Source organism: Haliaeetus leucocephalus, unplaced genomic scaffold (genome assembly GCF_000737465.1).
Source record: "Haliaeetus leucocephalus isolate CR32 unplaced genomic scaffold, Haliaeetus_leucocephalus-4.0 Scaffold1000, whole genome shotgun sequence".
NCBI classification, from domain to species: Eukaryota; Metazoa; Chordata; class Aves; order Accipitriformes; family Accipitridae; genus Haliaeetus; species Haliaeetus leucocephalus.
The window spans coordinates 402,740-421,359 of record NW_010973436.1 but is presented as its reverse complement, the minus strand read 5'-3'; the positions used below and the strand labels follow the sequence as shown (position 1 = coordinate 421,359).

Sequence of the window (18,620 nt, the reverse complement as noted above, 5' to 3'; positions counted from 1 at the left end):
GGCAGGGTTTATCTCCTCACCCTGAGGGCTGTTTTCTCTCCTCCACTTACAGAGGGAGTCTGGCTGCCTGCACTACGTGTATGTGTTTCAGCAAATGAATCCTGCTCCTGCAGGATGTACCTTTCAAGGTCTGGAAAGGGTTCACATAGTCTAATAATAGCCAGTGCTGGCAATCAGCAGGAGAGGAGCACAGGGCTGGTGACAAGATCACAAGCTCTGCCTCCCCACCATGTCCGACCTGCAATACAGCAGCAGAGTCCCAGCACATGTGAAGCTGCTGTGCGCATCTCCAGGGCTCAGGAGTGAAACAGGAGCGATGCATCCTCTCCTCACACCAGCTCACATCTGCTAGATATAAGAGGTCTGCATCTCCAAAAGAGCTTGCTCTGACACATGCAGTTCTTGTCTGGGTCCAAGCAGATCAGTGATTTTTCCCAGTCTTCTCTGCTTGAGCCCAAAATGATCTGTTTAAGAATGAATAGTCCAACACATGACTGCTCATAAACCTCACTCTTTGCAAGGCACATGTGGCTCATTATCAGCTGCTTGGATGTTCTTAGCCAGTTTCTGTCAATGGTACCTGTCAGGCGTCCATCACTGTCACGGCTGAGTGCCTCACATTATACGGGGTGGGGGGGAGACAGGGCAGGAGTTTTGCAATGCACATCCCTTCACCAAAGCTCAGGGAGGCACAGGAGTAGATTTCCAACGAGAGAGAGCGATTAGAAGTGCAGACAGGACACTGCTGGGCATTTTGAAAGCATCAGTCAAATCCAGTTAAGCTTCAGATCACTACATTGAATGAAATCAGAGGGCATTAGCAGCGTAAGTTGACTGACAGTCCCAAATCTCTATCTGTGCATAAGGTACTTAATAACTTTAAAAGTCTCACCCTGCAGTGACTTTCCAAGGTTATAATGAGGTTTCATAGCAGTTCAGGAAGCTGCAGAGGTCACTCAAAGCTGGGTGTCTGCCTGCACCGCTTCCCTCCCTTGTGCCACAAACTGAGGGGCTGAGATGAGCCTGTGTGATGCCAAGGGTCTGACCCTGGAGGACAGGCATTGTGAGCCCTGTCCCCAGATGACACTCAGCTCACTGCCATCATGTCACCAATGCTGGGGGAAGCTTTGTCCTATGGCGTGGAGTCGAGTTTCTGCCCAGCGATACCCGACGTGCCTGTGAGCAACTGACAGAAAATATTGCCCAACAGAGGGGAGGCTTGGCTCACCTGTGATTCACTAACAGAAAAAGGGATCTTAGATCTGTAACCAATATTATTTACAAGGAATAATTCAGTGTGCTGTAACATTTGCTCCTGTCTTTCTCTAAAAATGTGTTTCCTTTCCAGCCCATGTCTCTTCCAGGCAGGCTGGTCTTTCATCAGCAGATGAACATTTTGTTTGTACCTCTGTATGTGTGCAAGTATGTACAGGACCAGTTCTTCCTGAGTGAACACACACCTTTCCCAGCCCTGGCAGCATCTCGGTGCCTCCCTCCCCGCTGCACTTGACAGATACAAAGAGCATTGTGTTCAGCAGCTCCCTCTGGGTAAAAAAGCCATCTCTGAATGCTGGCATATACTGGGCTTGTTGGAAAGTGGAAATGCAACCAGGTGTAGTCATGCTGCTCCAGTCTGGCTGCCAGCAACCCCAGTCTGTTCAGGAGAGACAATGTGCCCGTGCTCGCTTCCTGGTTTTCAGTGAGGTGATCCTCCCTCCCGGAAAACAAACCCAACTGTGCTCGTTAACAGCTCCCCTGAGTGATGCTTGCAGCCAACTGCTCTTGATCTGTGTGCTGCTCACACCACCCAGACTTGCCTCCAGCGCTGCCCTGTGCCAAGCCCTGCTGATTTTGGGGGGGGATTCCTCTGGTTGGAGGAGACTGGAAGAAGCCAGTACCTGAGATGGTCTCTTCCCTGCAGTGGGGCAGCTCTCCCCAGAGCCCAGACCCAAACCTGGACACAAGGGTGCTTCTCTCTCTGTTCTTCCTTCCCAGAACTTGAGTTGGGTTCTGGTTCAAGCAATGACCCAGAAACAGCCTCCAACCTTCACCGCAGGGGAGGCTGTGGATGTTCGTGGCAGTGGGGAAGTTTCTGCTCATTTAGTGAAATGCAGTCCTTGGGTCTTTCCACAGATGTCTGATATCAGCAGGGCTACATCCATCCCAGACATTGCTCGTCTCCACCTGCTCTCCCATGATGAATTTGGCCCAGCCTGTGTGCCCATTTGTGGGTCACCAGAGTTTCCTTCCTGGCATAAGGTCAAGGCAGATGGGATGGAGTCTGGGCTCGGTGGGTCAGGGAGGATTTTGTGTTTTGACTTCAGTAGCAACAAAATTTCCTCCACCGAGCATGGCAGTGAAATGTATACCATGTACAAAGCCTTTCCACAGGCTGGGTGGATATAGAAAATGGACATGCCATAGAAAACTCCTCCAAGTGTCCCCTTTCTTTCCCTGCCTTATCTGAGGTGCTTGGGCAATGCTTTGCTGGTCCCAACTCCACGCTCTGACACTTTCCACTGCTTCCAGCTTTGGGATGATGTGGGGAAAGCTGCAAAAAGCCAAACTTGCCGCCAGGTGACACTATCCCCACTGCACTACTCTGGCACATGGGATGGTGTGGCCGTGGGAATGGCCAGGGAGGCCTCTTGGTCCAAGGGAACTGGACCTGGCACTGCTGCGGTCTCAGCTGCTCCAGCTCTGGGGTCTGCCCCAAGGCTTTACATGCTACCTCTGGAGTCTTCCAGCTGTGGGGTGGTGCCCTTTTTGGCACACCTGGGAAAGTGGACCCAATGCCAGCATTACCTGGTGGAAGGATGCCAACACATCATGGCCACAGTTATGCCAAAACAATAGGGAAGCTTCATAACAAAAAAAGAAATAATGGGCATGGCATAAGGAAGAGAATTTTTCCCATTATCAAGGGCTTTTGGAAGCAAAATCACGCAGCCGAGGGGTTCAGATATGATGTGCAAGAGAAATGACTATAAAAAATCACTTTCCGTAGTTGGGCTCCAAGTTACCAGCTCCAGGCATCACAGTGGGATGTTGAAAGGAGCCTTGTCTGTTCTTCTAGTTAAAATGAAAACCTCTTAAAGGTCACCCGGTCTGCCTAAGACACAATGAACTGGCTGGCTTTCCATTGTTGTTATTTCTAGAGTGAGCCTATAGCTTCATATTTGGAAGATCTTAACCAACCCTGTTGTTTATTTAGAAATAAAAGTAAATTGACATCAAAGGCACAGTTATTTTGGGCTTTAACTGCCAGGGTGATTTGAAGCTGACAACATGCAGCCTGGAACTATTAATATCTTCAGTTGGGCCAAAAGGAGAGAAGGAGGGGAAAGAGTCTCAGGTCAATTTTCTGCCTGTTAGGGACTATTAGTGGTTCCACACAGGAAGCCAAAAAAAATTATATAGTACTATAAATTCTTCCATAAGCCACAAAACACCACAAATTTGCAACTAATAAACCTGAAGATGCAGTAAGATTAGAAGCTGGAGATGGGACATTTGCTGACTATTTCAGTCCCAGTGTAGTTCAAGATGTTATCCTGGAGGGAGACTTTGTGCAGCCTCTGATAAGGACTTGCATTTCCACCTGTCATGTGCTGGCATCTAATCCAGCTGCCAGTAAATGTAATTACTGCTGCTGCTAGTCATGCTGGTTACTGTGGCCAAATCAAACACTGGAAAGGATTTAATTGGTAGTCTGAAAGCCCAAGGGGGCCGTTGTGACCATGTAGTTTGACCTCTTGCCCGGCACCGGCCAGACAGCTTTATCCAGATGCCTTATATCAAGGTTGTGGCTTGTGGTTGAGCTTGAGCTGGGAAGAGCTGTCTGATTAGTCTAGAGTATGAAAAGTAGCTGTACCATTAGGTGCCATATTTCTGTTGTGTAGCATCTGCATAAACCCTGCTCTCCTGGTAGCAACTACCATGTGCGGTGAGTGTGTGCCCTTCCCCAGCACAATATGGATGATGAGATGCAGCAAGTGCCTGTAATAAGTGAAAGGAGGAAAGGGGGATGCAAAAGGACCCAGAGCACATGTCTGACTGCAGCCAGCCTGAAGCTGTGCGCCCATCCCCTAAACAGAGACACGCAAGAGGGGGATGCTCAAGTATGCGCAGGAGAGAGAAATGACCTATTGTGGGATTCACCTGCTAGGGTCAGTGGTTTTATTTGGGAAACTAATAATGTCCTAGAAAGGCCCATTTTTGGCAAATTATAAGGAGAAGCCAGGCTGTGATGTAGTGTGTTCATGGGTGTCCCAAAGGAGCAGAGATGGGCCCCCACACCGTGGGAAGGTTGTCAGGTACTAATGGTACCTGATTTCTGCCAGGAACAAGCAGCAACCTCTACAAGGATTCATTCTGACAGCCTGGCCTGGAAACATCCCAGCCTCTCACTTACACTGTTGCTGCACCATTTTACAGGGTTTATGTGGCACTGAAAGGTCTATTGCTGGGGTGGGGGGACCTGTCTGTAGGTCATGCCTTGTATGCCTGCAGCCACCAATCCTTCCTCGCACAGCTCTGTTCTCCATTTAAAAAAAGCAGCAGTGCCCAGAATGTGTCTGTTCCAACCAGTATTTCTGTCTGTGCTCTAACTGACGAAGGTACCAGATTAAATATGTTTTCAATTCCATTTGATTTATTTAACAAGGTTGAAATAAGCCTTTGAGAACGGGATCTCGTGGGGGGTCCTGGGAGCACAGGCGCTGCCATGCACATATCATTTACAAGACACAAAAGGAGCTGACCGCAAAGTGGAGCAGTGGGGACCTCGGTCGCTGGGATGCACAGACAATAACCATGGAGCTGATGACTCAGGCAGGGGAGGCACGGAGAAGGCTGCTGCACTTTGCCAGGCAGGGGAAGAGGGCAGGCTCAAGGAAGTCTGATCTACAGCAGAGAGTTTCCAAACTGTGGGAAGGAAGCTGGGGACCACTACCTACCCTGCAGTGTGCACAAGTTGCTGGTGATTAGCCCCTGACCGCTGCAGCATGCTGCTGCTGGAGAGAGGGTGCATGGGGTGGGGGCAGAGCTTCTGTGCATCAGCATATCCACAGTGAAAACATGCCCACAGCTTGCCTCTACTGCCATTTCTGCTGCCTGCAGTGTCTGTTCCTCCTTTTCGCAGGCAATCAGTTCACTCTCACACATTTCTGGAGGCAGAGGCTTCTCTCCTCTGGCTTGGGCAACTGCTCTTGCTCAGCTGCTCAGTGAAAGGGTCCGTGTCCCAGGGGAAGGCTTTGAGCAAAATGAAGCCCAGGGAGCCAGAGGAGTTGGGGACCCCTGACAGGTCACAGCAAGCATGTCTGGAGACCCAGGGGTTGGACATCTGGGGAGACTCACTGCTGTCTGTCACTGCAAGATCAATGGCTCCAGGGAGGGGGGAGCCAGCCTGGAGAGCCAGCAGTGCACAAGAGGGTGGTGTGAAGGTTTGGTGGGCAAAGGGAGAATAGGCAGAGTCCTGTGAAGGAGATGAACCTTACAATGGAGCCATAACCCATAGTAAAATGCAGTGGCTCCAGAACTACCTTTTCACCTGAACTGTCTTCACTTTCTGTCTTTTTTGTCTATAATCTTGCAAAATATCATGTCTGCATGGGCTCCTGTTCAGCCAAAGCTCAGAGCCCAGCTGGAAGGTACCCAACTGGTTCAGAGTCTAAGCTGCCTCAGTGAGGACACATTTGTGGCAGTCCAGGCTTCTGCTTTTGGGAGAGAAGATGCAGCAAAGTGGGACCAGTTGGCCCAAGGAGACCACAGGAGGGAAGTGTCTGGTCCCCATGCTCCCAGACAGTGCTTTGTGCGTTTGCCAATTCAGTTTTACAGGTGGCTTTCTCTGTTTGGAAAAGTCACCTTCCATTTACATGACGATCAGAGCAGGCAATGAACTTTATAGCTCTGTTCTTGGACCAGGTACAGGGACCCATGTAACCAGGCCCTGAGCTGTGGTCCTTCCTTCCAAAAAGCCACCTGCCCCTTTCCTTTCTTCATCCCATCAATCTGGGTACCCAAGCCTCTGCTGAAGTCCCCTCCCTCCTCTGGTAGAGCCAAGCTGCCTCTGATGAGCTGCCTGGGGACCCATGCTGACACACAGCAGGGCTGGAGCATCAGGATGCTGAGAAAGTAACAGAGCAGCTGAGCGAAGCAAACAGGACATCCTTGGAGGAGTCAAACCCATCAGCTACTTTGGGAATTGCACAGCCTGGGATTAGCATCAAGAGACCACACAAAAGGTTTCAAATTAAACATGCTGATGGAGACAAATGCCACTTGAGGAGCAAGGCAGCACTTGGCAGACAGTTTTCCAGAACAGCAAAGCCTGCCTGGCCCTAAAAGGGTTAAACAACCCTTGTATGAGCTGTGGTGGAGATATTTCCCATTTCCTTCTTCCTGCCTTCATTGCCCGAGGTGCACTTTATATTAATTTTCTTTTTTTTTTTTTTCATAGAAAATCCAACTCTCCGGAGGAGTCAGTAGGTTCCAGCTCTGCTCTGCATTTACAGACTCGACTAATTACCCGGATAATAGGGCAGCGTACTGCAAAAGCCTGTGGTAAGGGCATTTCCTGTGAGGCAAGGTTAGGCAGATAAAATGCCTGGAGCCAGAGGGTTTTGGATTCAGCCCTTCTGGGAGACGTTTTTAATTTATTAGTGCTATTTTTTTAAAATAAATTAAAATGTTTTTAAATGAATGGAGATTTTCTCTTTCCAAGTGATTTATCTCCTTTGTCTGATGAGCAGAGGAGCTGGCAGGGATGTGGATGGGGAGGGAGAAGTCAGAAAGATAGGAAGCAGCAGGGGTCATCTCAGGCAGAGGGGATGGGCGAGGGCTGTGGGGCCTCTCTGAACTGCTTCCCCATCACGTCCGCGTCAGAGATGTGCCGGAGATGCCTGAACAATCAGAGGAGCAGCACTTTTTGGGCAGATCATTGTTATTTTGGCTGTAGCCTGGAGGCCTTCAGCACTGGGGGCTGGTCCTGGGGAGCAGTTGTTCATTTCCCATCCCTGCCTCTGCCCTGGGAGCCACCTTAGCCCTGCTCTGGTGTGGGGAGATATGTTTTTGCTCTCTGCCAACATCAAGGTTCTGTCTGGTTGCATGTGCCAGGGTAGGGAGGCACCCTGGTCCCTGTTTTCAGTTCAGCCCATGTTCCATGTATGTAGGGGACTCGGCCATGTCTATGGACAGGACCACTGGGAGAGCCATAGCTCTTAGTTTTGCATCTCTCCCTTTGCTTCAGCAGCTCAAAATCGAGCCCTGAGCACATGTTGGGGGATACGTGGTAGCTTTTGTACCATGGATACATGGGGGACCCTGCATGTACCCACACCAGGGTGCTGCTCGGCACTGCCAGCCCATCCACACCCGAGAGCCCCTTGAGAGTGCAGACCTGCCGGAGCCGCTGCTGTCACCTTCCTAACCCCTATCAGAAGCCCCAGGGACTTGCCTTGGTGGGTTTCCTCACCACGTGTGTGGCAGCCGGCACTCAGGGCCACAATACCTCCTCTCCCTGCTTGGGCAAAACAGTCCTGATGGGAGAAAAAACACTTTCTCCTTTTCTTCAAAGCGGAGCTCCCAGCCTAAGGATGTTTTCAGTGAGTTCTTACTGTTTTGGTGGAAAACATGGGAAGATCCCTGCAGGAACTTCTCCACCCCTTCAGCTGCACTCTCCGCTTGCTGTCTGGGGTCTGCCCTGCTTTGCCGTGGGGACACTGGCAAGGCTGACGGTTCCCTAACAGCAGTCAAGCTGGGAAATGCTAAATGATGGTTTATGTGCTAATGTTTAGAGCTAGAACTTGGGGGCCAGCTCTGAAATTCAGCTTCCATGGTTAGATGCCCTTCCCATGGCTATCTGTGAAGTGCTCTACACGCACTCACACCCACACACTTCTCTGTACATATATTTGCCTGCATAGTTTCAGGTCACCTACCCCTTCCATCCCTTCACCCTGCAGAGAGCAGTGACCTGGGGCTTGGCCGTGTGGAGAGACTTCATGTGTTTACCTTTCCCGTCAAGTCTGATCCAGGAAACATTTATATTCCAAGGAAGCAGAGGGCTAAGTTCAGCCTACTTAATGAGATCAAAGTCAAGCACTACAAGGCATTAGGCAATTATTCATCAGCCTTTAGATTGCATTCAGACTGACTGCGAAGCTCAAGGACCTTAGGATACTGGTCAGCTTTCCAGGCAAAGGAGGTAAAGAGGAAACCTGGACACAAGACCAGCATCACTGTGGAAATTCATGTCACAGGGATCCCCCTATGAGAAATACTGTCCTCATACAGTAGTGGGGAACTTGGCTCCTATATTAGCACCATGCAAGCCTTTGGATGGCATTTTTTCCTTGTTGCTCCTCTGAAAACACAGCTCTGTCTCCCCTAGTGCCGTGCCCACAGCCCCAAGTACAAGGTCTGAATGTTTCCGAGAATCAATCTCTGTCATTGCAGCAATGCTCCTGGCTGCAGTTGACTTCTCTTTACATCAACTTTTCCATAAACATCCCTACTACCAGGCTTATGCTACAGAACAGGTATAACCTAATCCCCCTCCCCTTCTCCCTGCATTGTTAAAGATTGAGAAATTAAGTACAACATAATCAGGACATGTAAAAGTTAATATCCTTCCATCCAAATGGCAGGAGGCTGGTTATGCTGCCCAATGTCTTACAGCACACATTAAATGGCCTAAAGAGCAATATACTACAGGGCAGTTTTTACAAGGCAAAGCAGGAACAGCAAAGGGATGTGAAGAGCAGTGTGGCTGGAGTCTCAGCTTTTGGCATGCCTTGCTCCTACTTCTTGCAAGAGATGGTGCTTCCCCTCAACTTTTCTTTTCTCCTTTGTTTCACTGCCCCACTCCTCACCCAAAGCCCTGTCCAGATTCCCCCACCCCACTGCACCAGGCCATTTGCTGTGGTCCAAATGCTCCCCTTGGCCACAGGTCTTCCCCTCTGGGGATGCCTATGGGTTATGGTTGCCCTTTCCTTGGTATTGAAAGTCTCTGTGCCTAGGTGGCTCTGCTCTGCATGTCCTACAGGCACTCCCTGAGCTTACAACTTATTTAAAGGATCCACTCCATTACCCAAAGGTGCTACAGGAAGGATGTGTCACATAAGGACATTTACATTCTTATTTACTCCGTGTCTTTGGGAGACGGCTAAAAAATGCCAAGTATCACCCACTTTGACCATCTAATACCCGGTTTCATGGCTCAGCCATGCTTGGGGTTTCTTCCCACAGCCCTGCAGGGTTGCTCTGTGTCATCTCTCAGACTTATGAGAACTGGTGAAGGAATCTCACTAGGTTTCAAGACTATTTCAAAACCCTATTGGGAATCTGGCCAGAGTGGCTCTGACTTGCTTCCAGCTTGCCTGCCCAGGTTTCCTTCCCAGGAAGAGGAGGCTGTGAGGGCTGGTGAACAGCCAGATCTTGCCCTGACAGAGAAAATTCTCTTGGAGCTGCTTTCTCCAGCTACGTGCTGGTGTTTGACTGGTTGAGACCTGGCGGGTGTTGTACATCTACCTGTCCCCTCATCAGCATGGAAAACACAGAGCTACTCTTGCTCTGTACCTGGCAGAGCTGACTTCTGCACAGCAGCTGCAGGTCAATGCAGGGGAAACATGAAGTCATTCATCTGGCTTCACTTTACTTCTTTCTAGATTTTCTGCCCTCCTAAAATATCAGGGCCAAGCCCTCACCAAGAACAGAGATGCTCCACTGTGATCTGTTTTGGCAGAAATGATAGGACATGGGGTAGGTGTCTGGTGTGGTTGTGCATACGCAGCTTGCACAGCTGAGACCTGCATGGAGCAGTGGGTGCTGTTCTCTTAAAGTTTTGGCTGCATTGGATAAAAATAGAAGTTTCCCTGTCTAGCTGAATATGAGAAGGAACATTTCCCTTAGGGGAACAGAGGTTTCTGCACCTAAAACTTCCTAGGCTTTTCTGAAAACCTGAAACAATTTTTTTCCACTCAACTTCTACAGTTCTTCAGCTATTGTGCCTGGCTTATAACCAGCATCTGGCCACAAATCCTTATTTTAGGAACCCTGGAGAAGTTTCTGTCTTCACGAACTCTTACCATCCTGCTGCCTTCCAGGAGGTAACGCCCACGGGGTATCTGAGAGCACAGTTTGGTCTTCACAAGCCAAGAAAATGTGTTAAGTGCTGTCAACAGAATGTAATCATAATTTGAGTTAAAGGGTATGTGTGGAGACTGTAGCAGTCTCCATATGCACAGGAGCTGAGAAGTGGTAGGTAGATGCAGGTCTAGCAGTTTGGCTGGGCTGTTGCAGCCAAATGCTTGGCTGTTTTTTGCCACAAAGCTTGGCCAGCTTTGGTCAGCAGGGCAGATGAGTGCTGGAGATTAACACGAGGGGGGTGGCTCCACTTGAGGAACAATGCATTCCTCAAAGATCAGTGACTTGAAATACTTGCTGGCCTGGAGGTGAGAATTAGATGCTCAGGACAAGAGGAGCAAAAACCAGCTCACTCTCTCTTGAGGACACTCCTTCAGTGTGATCAGATGTGGAGGATAGTCTGGAGATCTCACCCACAGCACTGTCCTTGCAGCTGCAGGCAGCTTGTGGAGGATGGGGGATACTCACATACACAAGTCCGGGCCATCAGAGACTGGACATAGGCAGTAGTCAGGCAGAGCCCTGCTCCAAGGGGACAATCCCTGGAGGTCAAGTACTCCCAGGGCTGCCTGGTCAGCAGGGACAGGACTTCCACTGCTACAGTCCTGCAGAGAGCCCGATCCCCACGGTGCTATGCAGTCCTGTCCCTGCCGGGTTTGAGAGCAAGAGAGGGAGACGCTGAGCTCCCCTGAATGCTGCATGGCATTTCAGATGGGTAACAAAAGACAAAGAAAGTGCTAGAGCAGGAGCAGAGGGGAAGAGAGGGAAAATGAGCTTTCAGCACAAGTGACGGTGGAAACTGAATTATCTCCCAGGGCAATAGAAGCCCTTTAGTCTTTCCCACAGTAAATAAGGGGTCAGCTTCTTCTCTGCAGCTCCATCCTGCTTGGGAAGGGCAGCAGGGTGACTTTAACCACCTTGGCTACAGAATAAGGTTGCCCTGATGTAGGCTGTGATGTTGCTGCATGGTCTGCCTGGGTTATAGACCAAACAGGGTTTTCTTCCATCAGCAAGTCCTCCACTCCTTCCTGCAACTTGCCTGCCTTTGTGCTGCCTGGATGCCACAACTCTGCCCTCACGTATTTGCCTGCACCCACCAGAAATGACTGGGGAGAAAGCCAAGCTGGCACAATGATGGGGGAGACCCATGGGTCACCAGAGGAGACCATCCAGCAGCCTCCCTTCCTGCATCATCCCTGGCATGGTTCAACCTCTCCCCAGCTGAGCCCTTCTGGGTGGCCCCAGGATGTGCCAGTCTGAAAGTAAAAGACAATGTGTGTCATTGTCCTGCCTGTGAGGAGTGTGTCTAGGGACCAAGGGCTTGCCTGCTGCTTCCACTCTCACCCAATCGCTGCTGCTGGCACCATGCTGGGCACAGAAGGGCCTTGTCTCCTTGAGTGGCACTTGAATGGTGGGAAGTGTCACCTCTTTTTGCCATGACCCAGACCCCCTATTTCTTCCTGGCAAGGAGTGAGGGCCTGACTCTGACCCCAAGGTCTGCATGGAGGGACTTGTTTCTGCACAACTGAAGGCAACAGGCACCTCTTCCACTCTTTCAGATATTTTATTCATTTGCTTGCTTGTTTATGTTTCCTCCTAGGCCAATGCACGGCATGAGACCCAAGCAATTTCACACTGTCGTCAAAGGTGCGGTGTGTGCAAGGCAAAGCTGTCAAATTTAAGTCTCTCTGAGTTCAGGGTGACCCATCTGCTGCTAATGAATGTGTGTCCTGGAGGAGAGTTAATTCCTGCTTCCCATCTTCCCCTGAGGTCTCCTGTCAGATTGCCTACCCAGCCATGCCAAGGACATGGTACAAGACTAAGTCACCTGGCTAAGGGTGATGCCAGGTGATATGAGGCCACCTCGAAGAGAGATATTCCACAGATCCTGGAGGATTTTACCAGCCTTGAACTCAAGCCAGGCCTTCATTTTGGTGGAGTCAGGTGGCTAGGAGGCTTTGGGACCACATGCATGTGGTGAGGAGGTGGGGACAGTCTCTGAGCAGAGCATGCATGCAAGCTCTCTGGATTGCACCAGAACTAGACTTGTGTCCAGGGCCTTAGAGCTCCCTCCCAGCCACTCTACCCACATGCACAGACCCCTCTGCAGCAGCAGCACAGCCAAACCAGCTTGCACAGACTCAGAAAGAAAGTCCAGTCTGCCACCACCCCAGGAAGCATCATGCCCTGGGCATCTACTTGCTGGACTTGTGCCTGGAGCCAGCCCTGCTGCTGCCCTCAGAGCATGGTGATGAGTGAATGTGCAGTGGGGCTGACCCAGAGACACCAGCCCTTTCCTGCAGGCTGTGCTGGAAGAGATGAACACACACATGAGCTCTTTAGGACACAGAAGAAAACAGGTGACTTACAGGGTTTCCAAGCTGTGCAGTCCATCAAAGCCATTGGCTCCCAGGCTTTGGATCCGGTTGTTGTGCAGGTGCCTGTGGACAAAACAGAGATGGTCAGTGCAGGTGCAAGCTGACCTTTTCCTGCCAGTCTGAGTGATGGCCCAAAGGGCATCCTGCAAGCTGAGCGCAGCCTGGGCTGGGATGATGAGGGGTGTTATAAAGTCCTCTCTTGCCACATGAGACATATGCTAGGTGCAATAGTGCTTGCAGAGCAGCTACAGAGCTCCCATTTCTCCCAGGAAATCCAGGCTGATGTAGGAGTTTCCCTGAGACCTCCACTTTCACAGTTGCTGCGTGACTTTGGATGAACACGCTTAAGCAAGAAACTTCAAGAAACAACCTAGATCTCACCTTACATTGGGCCCAACCTGACAAAGCGCCATGTGGCTTCAACAGTCATTCATGGGTACTAGGTGCTAAGGGCACAGTCATATTTGGACTCCTCAGAGCCTTAGTAGCAGCAAGAAGGCTTTGAGTTCAAAATCATCCTGTTAGTCACAGTTTATTATCTTTGCTTGCAAAAAAATGAAAGTGCTGCCAGTTCCTGGATTAGCTCCAGTTTGATTGCAATGAAAGTTGTCTTGAGTTTAATGCTTCAGAGTGTCTGGCTGAAGTGTAGGGGCCATGCGACAGGCTGATGCACATTCTCTACACTAAGGCAGCATTTTTTTCCCTGTGACCCTTCATCCTGGTGCTACATGCCACGAACATCTAGTGCTTAAGGGCTCTGGATCTCCCAGCCTTAATGCTGGTGCTGGAGAGCCATGTGTTGGGGGCCACCTGGCTTGCAAAGCCACCTGGGGTATTTTTGCCTTGGAAGCTCCATAGGTGATGAGTTCCTCTGGAGTCCATCTGCTGGGTTCTCTGTTTCCATGGGCCCCTTACTCCCATGTCTCAGTTTTTTAGCAAACCCAAAACATTAATTCCTGGATTCTTCTTCTCCGATAGCCAGAGACTCTGTGTGTGTGTGTGCACACCTGAGTGTTTTTGCCATCTGGCTTCCTTTAGAGCTGGTGGGAGCCACATGGCTCATCGTGCTTCTCCCTCTGAAATCCCACTCAAGGGCACCTTGAAGTCTATATAGAGACACCTTGGAGCAGCCTGAGGAAAGTCTGCTGGAAAACAGACCTACTGCTGCCAGCCTGCACTTCTACCAGCCCGTGGTTAAGCACATTAGTGATGTCCATGCTTGCACTGGGATGGTCTGTGCGGAGAAATGCCCACCAAGGAGGTAAAGTCCTCTGTGGCAGGATACCCTCTTTGCTCTCTGTCAGGGTAGGTTTCCTCATCAGTTCATTTTACAGTCCAGGTTCTCCTTTAAAACAGAGTGCCATGTGGTTAATTTGCTGCCACACCACTTGCCTTTGGGGTCCTTTTCTCCTGTGCCCATGCTCAGGGACACACCAGCCTTTGTCCAACACTGCTGCCTCCTTCCAAGAGCCTCGGGGAGACTCCACATTGGCAAGTGGATCAATGACTTTTGCATTATTTGCTGCTTGATCTAAATCTGTCTTGGCTTGAAAAATCTCCCACTCCACCTGGATTCAAGTGTGAGCTGTTTGGCTGAGCACAGGCAGCTCCCACTGCCAAATATTCTAGGGTAAAACAGGAGGGAGCTGGGAGTGGAGGAACAGCCAGGCTCTAGGGCAGTTTGGTAGGGGCTTGCAAAACAGAAACCAGCCCAAGATGGATGTTTGTCATTGGGATGACAACATACAAACATTCCAGAGGGAGGGGAAAGATGTGTGATAAAATATGTTTGCTCCTTTGAGCAAATGGGAAAAAAGAAAAGGACGCTGGCTGCAAGAAAACTTGGTTTGATTGTGACTCTTAGGGGAGAAAAGAAGCTGAGATCAAGACCAGAATCTCACAGGAGAAATTTCTCTTCGTCACAAGAAAAGAAGTTCAAGTCCAGGTGGTTTCCTCTATCAAATGTTATGGGATAGCTTCAGATCATATTGCTCTTACTTCACTTGGCACTTCCAGTGCAAGATGGTGTCAACAACTTTGGGTCCCTTTGAGCACTGGATACTGCATTTGGCAAATCAAGGGTTTGGATCTGGAGTTGCTCTGCAATTGCAGCAAAAGGTACCACAGGAACCCCTTGCCCCATAGCTCTGTCTCCTGCAAGGGGACAGTATGGAGAGAAAGGAACCACTGAGTGCTGGGGAAGATGTGAGCTCCTTGGAGATTTATTGGGGTGGTACAACAGGACTCCTTGTCTAAGCTCAGACATGCTGAGCAGCTGACTACTATCACTCAAGCACGGAGAAGGAACAGAAAAGCAATCACCTGCTCTGTTTATATTTGGCTCTAAAGTACTTTGTTTGGAGGCAGAGCAATGAAAATCATCAGAAGGATGTTCTTGGTGACAAAATTATGAGCAACCAAAAAAAAGAGGTATAAAAGAATTTGCTGTCCAAGCCGAACTCTAGAGTTGTTACCCAACCATGCAGCAATAATAGAAACAAGAGAGCTGGAAAGGTAAACACTTGAAAAGGCGTTCCTTTCTTCTATCTTGCTTTTTTTTTCTCCCCAGGTAAACAAATTTTAACAAGTGGAATTGCAACACTGGAGGCAGTGTTTGTCAATTTGAGCTCAGCCCACATGATGTTATATTCTTCCCTGTAAATTACAGCTGGTTTGATAGCGGCTCAAGATACTTGGTTCTAGGCTATAAACAATCCTCTTGTGATGCAAACCCATGAGAATTCTTTAAGCCCTTGCTATTGGAGCTAGTATCCACCACTGTCCTCAGTAAGATCAATGAGATTTGAGATCTGTGTATCCCCCTTTGCAGGTCAGTACCGTGGAATAAGGCTGGTTTTGGGCAATCATCCATGAGAGTAGCTTTGCCCAGGAAGGAGCAGGACAGTTATTGCTTTTTTGTGGGTTGGCATGGAGACTGTTTTTCAGTTATGCACCTCCATTAGAAAACAGTGGTCTCTTTGCAAAAGCAATTTTCACAACCGACCTCTGGCAGGATGGCAGACAATTTGCCCCATGTGCTCCTGCAGCAGTGCAAGTGCTACCACATGTCATGAGACAGGCTAGCTACTTGCTGAAAGGCAGCATAAATTCCAGTGGCTGCAGAGTACCAAATGGCCACAATCCCCGAGACAGGCTAGGGAGAGACACTTTATCTTGGCTGGCATCTCAGGTGATGAGACTTTAGAAGCACACCAGAAAAAAACCCACAATCCTACAAGATTCGTTTGTGCCTCACAAAAAAAAAAAAAAAAGCACAACAATTTCTAGAAGGAAGATTTTCTGTCCTTGCCAACAATTTCTTATCACAAATTGGGCATAAATGAGATTTTTCCAAATCATCCCTACAGCACTCCTAGTAGAATTTGTTCAATTTTCATTTCACTCCCTTTTCTGTATATTTTTCCAGTGGATTAAAAGATCCTGGAGAACAGTCTTGTACTGGAATGACAGACAGTCCAACACAGGCATTAGCACTGCGAAGTCCAAGTCTGGAAATGCTGCCTCCAAGGGGACAGGGCACCTCCATCATTTGTCTTACACATAAGGGAAAGCAGGTTGAGTTAATGTGCTAAACGCTGGTTCAATAAAGGTGCTTGTCCAGATGAACAAGTGAGTAGACTCTAAGGAAAGGGAAACTATATTACATCTGCATCACGCACTGGTGAAACTGGCTCTGGAAGACTAAATGTATTTCTTGTGCCCACATTGTTAACTGGATGTTGATAATTTGGAACGGGTGCAGAGAAGAGCAATAAAAATGATCTAAGGGCTGGAAAAAACTAGGATGGAGACTTAGAGAACTCAATCCATTTAGCTTATTAAAAATAAGATCAAGGGGATGAGTGCAGTGTAATGTATAGGATTCTTCCTGGTTAGAAAATGGGTACTAAAATGGTTCTGTGATTTAATGGAGAAAAGAATAATAAGAACAAATGTCTGAAGTCAAAGCCAAAGAAAATTCAAATAGGAAATATGAGCTTTTTTTTTGTTAACACTAAGGATGATTAACCACTGGAACAAACTACAAAGAGAAGTGGTGGATTCTCCATCGCTTTCATTTCTAATGACTTCACTTTTTCTTCTCAAAAAGGACAAATGCAAACATTTTCCATCAGTTATTTGCATTAGATGATTTGAAATAAGTTCAAATCTGACATGATATGAATTCTCCCACTGGACCAGCCATTGCCATGATGCATTTCTAGCTCTATTGTGGCAAAATTGTCCTTTTCCTCAATTTGGCCATGGATAAGTAGAGAAACCTAAATCATAAATGGTACAAATTCCCATGGATTATTTCTGCCAGTGAAGGACCAGCATGAGACTTGTCTGGTGAAGAATAAAGCTTGATCAGGAGTGACATTGTCCGGGGTGCATTGGAGTGCTATTTGCTTCTTCCTCAAGTGCCGAAGAGGGAAACTCACTTTTGCCAATGCAGCATGCTCAGTCCTCAGAGGCAAAAGGCACAAGGCACTTCTGCAAATTAAAAGGCCGATGAATGGGACCCAGATGTTCCAGGCAATATTGTTCTTAGTAATAATGAATTGCACATGCCTGGCACTCCCCACCAACACTGAGGTTACCAAGAACTTCTCAGAGAGGGACTTGCTAACTCCCTTGTACAGGTGAAGGTAGAGATGCACAGGTTCATCCTGACACTGATCTAACAGACTGGCATTTGGTGTGCTGGGGAGCTCCAAGTCCCACAGATGTCAGCTGAAACTACTGGCGCTCAGCTCCCCTGGAAAGCAGGGATGAGGTGTTTGACGTTTGCTCCCAGGCAGGGAGGTCACTGAAAATCAGTGGGCCCTTTTGAAAGTTTTGGCCAGAGTAACATCAGAACAAGGACCAAAATGGGGAAGGGAACCGAGGAGCCTTGGAAACTAGTTTTCTCCCCTAGTCACTAAGCCATGCTGTTAGAGAGAGAGCTGCATCATGTCCTTACAAGATAAAAATTGTAAAAAAGAGAAATTCTACTAAATATCCTTCATTTACAGTCTTCAGATCTCAACACATTCAGCTGGAAGGTCTTGCTGGGTGACCTAGGAGGGAAGCACTTGCAGGTAAGTGGCTTGTCCTCGACTAAAACATCAGCTGAAATTCAGGTTGCATGAATGCTGCAGAGGTGGGGGGAAGCTAGTAGTACATGAGCATATGCAGTAACAGGCTTTTAAATATCTACAGGAAGGAGGTCTTCTTGTTTAGCAGCTGTCAAAAAAGCAATTTAAGTGATAGAGATGACTAGAAAAGAGAAAATGGGCTACAGAACGGCATTATGCCATTGTATAAACTGGCATTAATTTTTGTCTTTGCTACAGCAGGCGGTTCAGGTCTCTCCATCTCAAAGGTGTGGAGGAACAAACAAGTGTGATATGTAGACTAAATTCTGATTGCAAAACAGCTAACTGGATGGGGACTGGAAAACCCACAATGAGGGAAGGGTATGACAGACAGTAACGAATACAGAGATGGCACAGAGGAGATAGAGATAGAGTGCAAGAATTAGAGGGCATTAAGCAAAACTAACTGGTAGCAGCATGAAAACAACTTTCCCAGAATCCTTGTTTTCGAAGGACTTGTGTGCAGGTAGACAAGGGGCAGGGCCAGATAAGAAGAATGGACCATTTTTTTTTGCATTATGGGGCCAAGTTAACTCTCTGGCCCAAACATCACTGCATGTGAGGCAGCATATGCTGAGTCCTTTTGACAGTGGGATGTTCAGCATTGCAGGAATGTCTGAACACAGGAGTCTGTGGGGTTTCCAGCAGCTAAGGCTCCCTGTGGACCCAAACAGAGAACGATCTGGGTTTTGACTTAATTTGCTCTAACTTAAGGGATTCCCTGCCATGTGATGAAAGTACAACTACCCAAAGACTTTCTCTAGCCAGGTCCATCATTACAGGGCTGCAGAACAAACCTCTCTACTGCTTGGCCTGTTTAGGAGAGGTCACTCCGACTCTGTGTCCCAACCACATCCTAGCATCTCTGCTGAGGGTGCTCACAGCTCCTTTGGTCACACCAGGAAAGAGGGGAACTGTAGCCCATTGCAGAGATGTGGCAGCAAGGGCACATTTG

At 48.6% G+C, this 18,620-nt stretch overlaps 1 protein-coding gene across 1 annotated transcript in view; it reads right to left on the bottom strand.

Annotated features, from left to right (window-relative positions):
• Window positions 1-18,620, bottom strand: part of LGR6 (leucine-rich repeat containing G protein-coupled receptor 6) — a 148,982-nt gene that overhangs the window by 26,755 nt on the left and 103,607 nt on the right. Inside the window, exon 6 of the mRNA XM_010584747.1 lies at window positions 12,516-12,587. Within this exon, the coding sequence (XP_010583049.1) occupies window positions 12,516-12,587 (72 nt within the window). The remainder of the gene's footprint in view (window positions 1-12,515; window positions 12,588-18,620) is intronic.